A 10,996-nucleotide genomic window follows, 5' to 3' on the forward strand; every position below is an offset into this window, starting at 1 on the left:
GACCACGAAATAGGCTGTGAGATAAATTGTGCAAGATTGTACGCATGCATCTTTCCCTGTGACCACCAATAAAATGCGCGCTATTGCAAGGTAATAGTTGCAAGTAAATAAATTCAATGACTATTGCAGAACATTTTCATAAAATAAATAGTATGCAAATTGGGGTTTGACTTCATGTAAACCCCAATGACCTAAACACGTCTGATGTGTAATGCATTATCAAAAACAGTTAGTAAAAATATATGTTGCTGATGTGTAAAGGTGAGGTTACCTATGACCTGGAGGCGGCCAGCAGACAAGTTCAGTATAGCAGCAGCGATCGCCTTAGCGAGCTTTATGCTCTTCAGTGGAGGTTTGTGGTTCTGGATCACATGCAGGAGCTCATTGAGAATCAGGAAGATCCTCAACCCCTCCACTCCCACTGGCTGCTTATCGAGGGAGGGGAGCAAGTCCAAGAGAGCACCCTCAACCTGTTGGTTCGAGAAGCACAGCAAGGGATAAGTACCCATCATCGACTCTTTGGTCATTCTTAACACTTTAGACAAGAGTTAATCTCGCCATACAATTTGTACTAGTTACAAATACTGAACATACTGAAGGTAATAATAATAATAATAATAATAATACATTGAATTTGTATAGCGCTTTTCCCAGTGCTCAAAGACGCTTGTCTTAGGTAGACAACTTTAAGAAGCCAAACCTTTAATACCCTTACCTCTGCAAACACATTGTCCTTCTTTACCAGTTTCCGGAAAGCAAGTTGTGCACGTGGCAGGTTCAGGCCACAGTACTTTGGTGAAGTCTGGAAATGTTCATCTTTGCTATAAAAACAAAGAAAAAAAACTTCTGTGAGACTTTACTTAGGCATATTGGTGCTTTCAGATAAATGCTAACTTCAGCAGGCTAACATGTTTACAGCATGGATGTATAAAGAGAGCTGGATGCCTTGGGAGGCGGCATCGTTCCTATGAAAACTGCTCAGTGGCACAAGAAGCCAAAACGGCCTGCCTCTCGAGAGCTAAAGTATCTGGGCCCATGGAGAGTGCGCACTTGTGTTTTGCTTAAGCCCCGCCTCCGATCTCCTGCTCTCGGCTCGGTCCAATGAATGGAAAGGGGAAATGACTGTATTCTAACATGCAGCACACAGCATCCATGCTAGCATGGCTGCAGTCGGATAGTTTAAAAATCAGCTCCTAAGTTCTAACCCTATCGTCTATTCCTTGACCTCTGAGTGAAACGTCACGGGGTTAAGGGATAGTGGATAGGAGAATTCAAAAGGACTTAGGAGAAGAGACTGCGGTACTTTAGAGAATCCGAATGCACTTTCACTATCCGACGTGTTTATGATGCGCCAGCGGACGTCATTGTGTGCGTCTGCTGCTGTGGGGAAACCATGGAAACCACAGTTTTCTATACAGCGGACTACAACATGGATGTTTAATAAGAACGAGGGACTACTGTAAACTCATCTCGAGACTCTGCACCGTGCTCTGAAGCTGCTGCTTTGCTATATGAACGTGGACAACAGAGAAACATATTCTTCATGACCAAAGTTGGAATTGAAATAAAAAAGGAAAGTGAAACTTATGCTCGTCTCCCTCTCCCTCCGGTCCACATTAATACTAATTATCCCAATACGTATGATTGTATGAACTAAAGATCTTAAAATCAATACAGATGTATTTTTTATAAACGTTAGTCCTTAACATCTATCACTGTGTATATCACCATTCAAACATCTTTTAAAAGTTGAACAAACCCCACACAGCTCAGTAAAGACTGTGAAATGTTGACTTTATTTGATAATTTCAGTGAAAACTAACGTTCATATTTCTCTTTTTGATTATAATACTGATGAACGTTCAAAACAAAGCACTTTGGCAACTTACCACCTATGTTTTAAAAAGCTTAATAAGCACCGTAACTTTCATGATATCATTTCTCCGTCATAATCGGTTGTTTTACGGCCGACTGTTGAGTGACAGCAAATGCTGCGGCTGCAAGGCATTGTGGGGCAGCATTTTCGCTTCTCCTGTCGGTTAGGGAGGTCCAGTGGTTCCTAAGCTAAAGGAGGTTATAAAGGAAGTTTGAAACCTCCTTTCCTATCATTCTCATCATTCTAGAGAATTCGAACGGCACTTATCATGGCTGCCACTGAGGGACTTCCGGGTCATTTCACTCCTTTAGGAAGGTTCCTAAGCTAAATGGACTATTCGACTTCAGCCCAGGTCTTTTTATCTTAATCAACTTCTTAAGTAAGTGTTTAGCTCATGTGCGCTAAACACAAAGCAACCTGCTGGCTGCTTCCTGGAACTTTTTGTAATGAATTATTTTCCAGTAAATGTCTGTGCACCCATGTTGTGCTAGCATCCTGAGGAGGAGGCATTTTAAAAATGTTTTGTAATCATACATGTTGAGGATTTATAAAGTTGTGGATTCATTCACAGATCAACATGGCCATCTATATAGCCATTCAACAAGCACAGCTTAAAAGTAAATGTTACAATGCACCAGATAAAAATAAACGATAAAGTTTGTGTACTGTGTTTACCTTTTCTCAAGGAAGCTTGCATTCAGACAGGAAGCAGAGGAAAACATCCTGTGAATTTTCCTGTGAAGATTTGAAATCTTAGTTCATTGCACGATTAACCGCTCCAGATCCAAATCAATCATTTCTGCCATGTCGTCCATATAACTTCTGGCTACTATTATACATGTAAGCAATAATATAATTGATATACTTACTGTTTCATCTGTTTCCAAGCCTTTGAATCACACTCAGCGGTCCATGTGTCCATCATGTGATCAAAACGGTCTGTTACAGTGCTTGCCTCCTCCTGAACATCCTGCGAAATAAGACAGTTGATTGAATGATAACGTGATGAAACCCATGACCATCATGTACCGTATGATTGTGCTGGTACCTCATTAGACGTGCAAACTGCAAATGAACAGTTTTCCCCTGCAAAGATGTTTGTAATTCCATCGTTGGTGTCTGTAATAAAAAGAGAATAAAGGTGAAATCACTGTGAAGTCATTCATCGCGTTTGCATTATTTAATCTGTCTTTCACCGTGTAGATACCCTGTGGCAGTTGAACAGGTAGCGGCACAGACGGATGACTCTCCTCTCCGTGTCCCAGCTGCCCCTGCTCTCCACACCCAAAGGAGTAGACCCTCTCGGAGTCCGTCAACACCAACGTGTGATGTCTGAGTAAAGGGAAAATCATTTTAACGTCACCGCAGACACAACCACACTTTGACCGGCCTCTTGCAATAGTTGAATGAAAATTGCTTGCCATGATTGCTTCATAAAAGGTGAGACTTGTACCTTCCACAGGCGATCTTGGTGACCTTTGCCCCCCAGAGCTCTGCAACAAGCCGAGGTCGTAGTTCATCTCTGAATGAGTTGTGCCCGAGCTGTCCATATTCACCAGAGCCAAACGTAAACACTCCACCGTCCTGAGGAGGCAACCAGACATTGTGACGCATGTACTTGTGTTAGACGTTCTCGGTACGGGGTCTTAGAAGTTCCAGTATTGCCTAAAAGGTCCTTAAAGACCTCCTATCATGCTATTTTTAGGCATAAATTATGGGTCTCAGATATATACAAATATATATTTTTAAATGTCTATGATGTGTTTTGCTCAAAATACCAAACAGATCATGCATTTTAGAAACCCCTCACATCCCTCTGTTTGATCCCTTTTAGAGAAACGCTGATTCTGGGTCCTTAGATTGAAAAAGAAAATAGGAGGGGGTGCTAATGCCTGCTCAGAATTCTACGAGATACAGCTAAATGCTGCCGTGATTAAATGCCATCATGTTGCAAACCACATCAAGGATTATTTCTGAAACAGTATGGAGCTCTTTTTCTCTTGCGGGTTTATTAGAAGGTGAGTTCCTTTTTTAATTTCCTGCTTTTTTACACACGTGCTCTCCAGTACAGGTTAGCTCTGAGTGTTAGCGATGCTTGCTAATGTAAACAAAGACCATATTACGTCCAAAACACGTTGTTTTTAGAGATTTGGGTACGGAGGAAAAGGGAGAAGGTTTTTTGGATTTGTATATACATATGGCTATAAAAATAAGCATCTGTTAGCTAAAGCTCGTCATATTTAACCCGAACAGCTAAACATAATTTGATAAAGCATGTTTAACTTATGAAATGTCAAGACTTTTGGAGGTATAAAAGTAGCAGATATCTACGACTAGTGAAATATATTTAAATAATATTGGACTATTTATTGTGTTTTTGAGTTTATTGCGCGCTTTTAACCACAACATTTTACTTTAAAAAATGTATCCTCTGGTTCTCTGAGCCATTGGAAACCTATTGCATTTGCACAAGGGTGTGATTTTATGAGCACATTTGAATGATGTTACTGTACGTGTACTATGTCTGCTGAAGAAAGAAAGGACTGCAGGTTGGCAACAATCAGGAATCTAACCTTTGTCAAAGTGGCCGTGTGGGCCTTTCCACAGGCAATGTGGGTAGTTTTCTTCAAGTTCAGACAATGAACAGGAGTGGGTGTATGTCTGTCTGTAAAAAAAGAATAACAAGTTCTAATGTAAATAGTATAAATAGGTTTTTAAATGCTAGTGCTGTGTCAATAGTACTTGACATGTACCTGTAGTGTCTCCCAGGCCGAGCTGCCCACAGTGGTTGCTGCCCCAGCTGAACACCGCTCCAGAGACAGAGAGGGCGAAGCTCTGCCCCCCCCCTGCAGCGACCTGCACCAGGGGGACCGCTGACAGAGAGTTCAGGTGTTGGGGGGATTCGGTGCTGGGCTGTCTCTCCCCCAGACCCAGCTGGCCCCTGGAGCCCTGGCCCCATGTATACACCTGACCATCTGTGGAGAAAACACTGTGACTTGTAGAGAACTTCCCTAATGCACCTTTTGTTGGCAAACTACTTTGTAATCAATTATTTTTTGAGAGACAGGTTTTGTTATTATAATAATTATTATTACCGTCCAATACTAGGTTTTTTGGAGCCGATGTCCATACCTTAGGATCATAAATCCTGGAGAAAATGCGGTTTCTGTGACAGTTGTTCCATTTTTAAATAACATAAAGTGAAAAATAAACAAAATAAAACATATTTATATCAACCTCAAAAAAGTATGAATTTGCATTAAAAGTATAAAATAACATTTAAAGGGTTCATATTATTCTTATTTTCAGGTTCATAATAGTATGTAGTGCCTCTACTGGGACATGCCTCCTTCCTTTAATGTTCAAAAAGCTCTTTATTGTTCTCATACTGCCTGTGCTGCAGCACCTCTTTTCGCCCTCTGTCTGAAACCAGAGCCCAGTCTGCTCTGATTGGTTAGCTGGCGGGCTCTATTGTTATTGGTCAACCCCTAAGAGATGTTTCGGCCCTCAACATATCATGTACGATGTGACCACCACATGTGTGGAAACGGCTCTCCCCCTGAACCACGGCCTTTACTGTACCTTTGGTCAGGGCGACCGAATGATGGCTCCCACAGGCGACCTGAGAAACTGCACACAAAGTCTTCATAGGCCTGAGAGAACAAGAATCCAAGTGAAGACACATGTTCACAATTTAATACATTTACTTGCAAATGCAGAACACTGATTGACGGCATAACCTCAGTGGCTCCTCACCTTGGAACGAGCTTTCTGTCCACACAGAGAACTTGTCCTCCCTTGGACAGCAGTGTGACCGTATCATCTCCACAACTCACAGTCTTGATCTTGTCTTTCAACTTCACAAACTCTGAGAGAACACAGAAACACAGCAGGTGTAAGGGATGCAGCTGATTGGTTACAACTATAGAAAAAGATGCTAAATCATCCATTTGTTCATTGAACACCTCAGACATCATCAAGACAAATATGGATGGTTACAAACCATCTACTCTATATCATTTTTGGGAGCCCTTGATGGGTTTAAACATAAGTACTGTTGTTTGAAAATGAATATTAACTTATTTTCTTGGGAATATCTGAATGAATATTATTTGCTATTTTAACCAATTGCAAATACATCTATATTTATAATGTATTTATTTGGAATTCTGTAGGAATGTTGTCATTAATTTGTAGATGACATGCTGTGATGAAATGTAAATAAGTCCACCTACTTATGTATTGTACTATAAATGTACTGTATTTTCACTTAAAACTCTGTCATTTACAGTGAATGTACTAGTTACACTACAAATGTATATTATGGTATAAAAAACACACGTTTATAAAAAACGATATTGTGTTACAAATTAAACTAGCCAACATTTTGTCCAAGAAGAGCTTAGTCGATTAATCATCTATCCAATTTAGAGAGGATTTATTGGCGTCTCTGAACATTTAAGTCATTTTGTAATTCATATTAAATAATTTGATTTTTTTGTGCATTTTTTATTTTATTCATTTTAGATTTTATACTGCATTTGCCGGACTTTTACTTGTCAGAGTATTTTTACAGTGGTATTAGTACTTTTACGGAAGTAAAGGATTTGAATACTTCTTCTACTACTTATTAAAAGTGTTATTTGACTCAAACACATGTATAATAAAATAGTAAAACTAGAGAAAAGTACAGTGCTGTAAAGTAACTAAGTAAATCTATCGAACAAACACATAACATGTTTCTAATAAATCATGTTTCAGAGACAAATTCAGCATAGGTTTTATAAGTACACAACTTTTTTTACATGTACAAAACTTTTTCTTCTCACGACGGAATATTACTGCCAAAAGTCACGTGACTTTTGGCAGTAATATTCCGCCGTGTCTGGCTCATACACTTTGGCTGCATCTCAGGTCGATTAAATGGAATCCTTGCGTCCCTCACAAGGAAACCACGAGAAGCAGGGAAATGAGTTTTAAGAGCAATGGGACGTCCTTTCATCCGGAGCGTCACGTGAAGCGACGTCCGTTTGTGATGACGCCGCACAGCTGATGTCTGGCAGCTATGAGGTGTGATTTGTGCCAAAGAACAGAAAACTAAGCTGATTGAGCGGAGAACTAACGTGTCAACGTGCGCCAACGCCTCCATCAATTTTGAATGGGTCGACGTAGGATACAGGCGACATCACGACGATGTCAGACGTCACGGCGATGTATCATAGGTGCGCTCAAAGTACTTGCGTCTCTCCATGCTAAAAAAAAGTGTTGTAGTTGTAAAAAAAAGTGTTGTAGGCTACTTGTAAAACCTATAGGCCTATGCTGAATTTGTCTCTGAAACATGATTTATTAGAAACATGTGTTTGTTTGATAGATACGTTTTTTCTTTGCAAAACTAAATGCATTAGTTTGTAGATGGTGTTTTGTATTTGCAAACCACATTGTGTTTGTTAGTGGCATTTGTAAAACCTGTTTAGTTTGTTTGTGGAGTTATGGCAGGACATTAGCTCCATACATTTACCAGCTTTGATAACACTTTAATGATCAATCATTATAAAACATATCATATATATTATTCTGGAATGAGCCAATTTGCATAACAAGTAACTAACTTACATACATAACTTACATAACTTATAAAGTCCTCCTCCTGACCTACAAGTCCCTCCATGCCCTTGCCCCCCAGTACCTATCGGACATCCTCCACCCACATGCCCCACCCCGGAACCTGCGGTCCTCAGACTCTGGCCTGCTCACCACCCCCCGCACCAAACTGAGAACCTTCGGGGACAGAGCCTTCAGTGTGGCAGCCCCCACCCTCTGGAACGCTCTCCCTGCGGAGATTCGCAACATCCCCACACTGGACGCCTTCAAAGGACCCTCAAGTCCCATCTGTTCATCAAGGCTTTCGGCCCTTAAATCGATCTGTTGTTTTGTCTGTCTGACCTTTGTTTTGTTTTGTTTGTGCTGCTTGCCCTATTCCTGTAAAGCGACCTTGGGTCCCTTGAAAGGCGCTATAGAAATCTCAGTTATTATTATTATTATTATTATTATTATTATTATTATTATTATTATTATTATTATTATTATTATTATTATTATTAAGTAGCTACTTTTACTCTTGGTACTTATGTATTGCCTGCCGTCGATAGTTACGCCACTGACTCTGGTACTTCTACTTTTACTTGAGTACAAGATGTGAGTACTTCTCCGCCAATACATATTTTACACGAGCTGAGCTGGTACAAGTAAAACATGGTGTACATAAATCGTAGAGTCCGAAGAGTATCTGGACCAACACTCACTCTGTTTCCCTCTCACTCTGCTCCCAGCTGGGCTCTCTGTGATGGGGATGATGAACGCGTTGCCATTACTTTTGAGGAAAGCGAGCACAGTGCGCCCCGCAGACAGAGCCGTGATATGATACCCGAGCTGAAGATGATGGAGCCCCTCTGCTGTAGGGGGGGCCGTTTCTGAGCCATCTTTTAGCCTGAAGCCCCTCTGACTGTCCTCCCCCCAGGAAAACATGTTGTCACACACCTGCCCGAGTCCCAGCTGACTGATCCCTCACAACGCAGACAGATCAGCTGTGAGCCTCGGAAAACGAAAGCTATGAGAGTCACACTGAGGCGTGTGCTTTCAAGATAAATGAAAGTGAAACTAAGAGTGGTTGTTTAAATCCAAAAGTTATTGTGTTATGAACTATTGCAACATTTAAAATGGGGATAGATTGTAAAAGAGTTGTTAGAGTTTTACAGTCATTACGGTAAAGGTGCAGATCGGGTTTGTGTTCCAGTGAATTGGAAAGTGATGGATTGCGTGGATTACTGAACTGTCCTATGGAGTACAGGGGCCCACGGTATCAGGGGCCCCAAAACAACCTTTATTGTTCACAAATCGACTACAAAAAGATATAAAATGACAAAAAACAAAGACAACAATAATTGGAGAATGACACAAAACAACTTCATAAACACAGAGTGACCACAGGGTCAGACAAAATGAGCTTTACAAAGAGACTTCAATTAAATAAACATGTAAGAGACACAAAATGACACAAACAGATGTTATGAAAAATATGGGAAACCAGACGAGGTTACTTGACTTGTTGTGAAGACAGAAAGACACGTGTCATGATTTAAATAAATGTCCTGACTTAATAAACAATTCGAACAAATAGGAACAGACCTCACATCGTTTGGGATAAGGCAGCTTTTTTCACATTGAAAAACAAAACATTAAATACATGTAGGCCTAAATCAAAAATATGAATGGATTACATGGAATTACACAGTACCAGTCAAAAGTTTGGACACACCTTCTCATTCAATGGTTTTTGTTTATTTAAATTGTTTTCTACTTTGTAGATTAATACTGAAGACATCAAAACTACGAAAGCACACATATGGAATTATCTAGTAACCAAAAAAGTGTTAAAAAAATCCAGAATATGATATTTATTTTATATTCTTTAAAGTTGCCCCCTTTTGCCTTGATGCAGCTTTGCCCACTCTGGGCTTCTCTCAGTCAGCTTCATGAGGTACACTGGTGTGGGTAACACTTTTATTCAGGGTTACTTAAAGAAACCCCTTTGAAAAACTGCTAATACATTTATTTTGGGTGTTATGTTTAGCAAACAGACTACATAATTAGCACGCTAGCTAATGTGACTAAGACAACAGGTGAGCTAGTTGCTAGCCGGGTAAAATACAATAACTACAGAGAGGTTTCGTTTTTAAGAAACAACCTTACAGATTTTAATTGATATGACTCTCTGTTAAGGCATTATTCACTACTGAACACAATGGTTTATGAGCCTTTGCCCAATCCCTTGCATTTATTACGGATTGGGCGCCTGCGGCGACATTTCAGAGAACATTTGATCCAAGAACACACCAGAAATAACCTGGCATTACCATTGGTGCCTTGAAAAAACACAGAATGAAGATCTTCACGATTGTGACTTGAAAGCTTTATGGCTGCAAATACGCCTAAACAATTTCAAACCAGAACAATATAGCAAATTAGCTAACCAATAGTTTGGGTGACAACTTTCTTAAGATTCACTTTAAGCAACCCCTTTCACCAAAGTATCTATTATAGCTGCTCTCACATTTCTTTTGGGTTGTTTTTAGCAAACAGGCTACATAATTAGCACGCTAGCTTTACTGCTGTTTTAAAACCTCAAGTTGAGCTAGTCGTATGGGATTAGTTTTGTATCATAAAGATAAAGCAACACTTTCTCAGGATAAAGCAAAATTATGAGTTTAAAAGAAAAAAAACTGAGTCAAGCAAAATAAAATGCACCTTGTCGTTATGAAGGTTTGTCTGCATGTAAACGGTCTGCAGAGTCAAAACCCTCAAAGTACACCCTGTAGCGAGTAAACTCTAACACAAAACGCCTCGTTGGTGAAACGTCATCATCCATTTGATTCTTTCGGGTATGAGATTACGTAAGCACGTACCCGGAACGAACCAATCTGTGGAACCGTTACGTTAAGCCCCCGCTGATTGGTCCACACACACACACACACACACACACACACACACACACACACACACACACACACACACACACACACACACACACACACACACACACACACACACACACACACACACACACACACACACACACACACACACACACACACACACACACACACACACACACACACACACACACACACACACACACACACACCAGGGTTTCCGTTAGCCGGTAATTACCGGTTTTTAGCTGGTAAAATTTATAAAAACCCGGTAAATTCAAAACCTGACGGTCAAAATGTCTGGTAATAATTAGGGATGCTCCGATCGATCGGCCGCCGGTCATTATCGGCCGATATTCACTCTTAATAGTTTGATCGGTGCTCTCTATAAAGGCCGATCAGGAGAGCTGGGTCTGATCGATATGGACATAAACGCAAGTGAAGTGTAACCGGAGCGAGAGAGAGATCAGATCAGCTGCTGAGTCTGACCGAGACACGCAGCTCTGCAGGATCACCTGAAGCCCCGCCCTCTGTTTAGCGCACTGCAGGAGCTGCATGAGAAACTGACGGGCTGTCAGGAGAGAGAGAGAGGGAGAGGATCCGTTTCTCCCGTGTTATTATTCAAATGTAA

General features: G+C 40.6%; 1 protein-coding gene across 1 annotated transcript in view; it reads right to left on the minus strand.

Annotated features, from left to right (window-relative positions):
- The window catches only part of LOC117449889 (E3 ISG15--protein ligase HERC5-like), a 16,314-nt gene extending 7,850 nt beyond the window's left edge, over positions 1-8,464 (minus strand). Inside the window, exons 1-12 of the mRNA XM_034087796.2 lie at positions 8,179-8,464; positions 5,633-5,744; positions 5,459-5,529; positions 4,630-4,851; positions 4,450-4,541; positions 3,330-3,460; positions 3,084-3,208; positions 2,925-2,995; positions 2,746-2,846; positions 2,552-2,611; positions 716-821; positions 272-470 (exon numbers count right to left, since the gene is read on the minus strand). Of these exons, the coding sequence (XP_033943687.1) occupies positions 272-470; positions 716-821; positions 2,552-2,611; positions 2,746-2,846; positions 2,925-2,995; positions 3,084-3,208; positions 3,330-3,460; positions 4,450-4,541; positions 4,630-4,851; positions 5,459-5,529; positions 5,633-5,744; positions 8,179-8,401 (1,513 nt within the window). The 5' untranslated portion in view covers positions 8,402-8,464. The remainder of the gene's footprint in view (positions 1-271; positions 471-715; positions 822-2,551; positions 2,612-2,745; positions 2,847-2,924; positions 2,996-3,083; positions 3,209-3,329; positions 3,461-4,449; positions 4,542-4,629; positions 4,852-5,458; positions 5,530-5,632; positions 5,745-8,178) is intronic.
- Positions 8,465-10,996: the final 2,532 nt, after the last annotated feature.

Source organism: Pseudochaenichthys georgianus, chromosome 1, assembly GCF_902827115.2.
Source record: "Pseudochaenichthys georgianus chromosome 1, fPseGeo1.2, whole genome shotgun sequence".
Taxonomy (NCBI): domain Eukaryota; kingdom Metazoa; phylum Chordata; class Actinopteri; order Perciformes; family Channichthyidae; genus Pseudochaenichthys; species Pseudochaenichthys georgianus.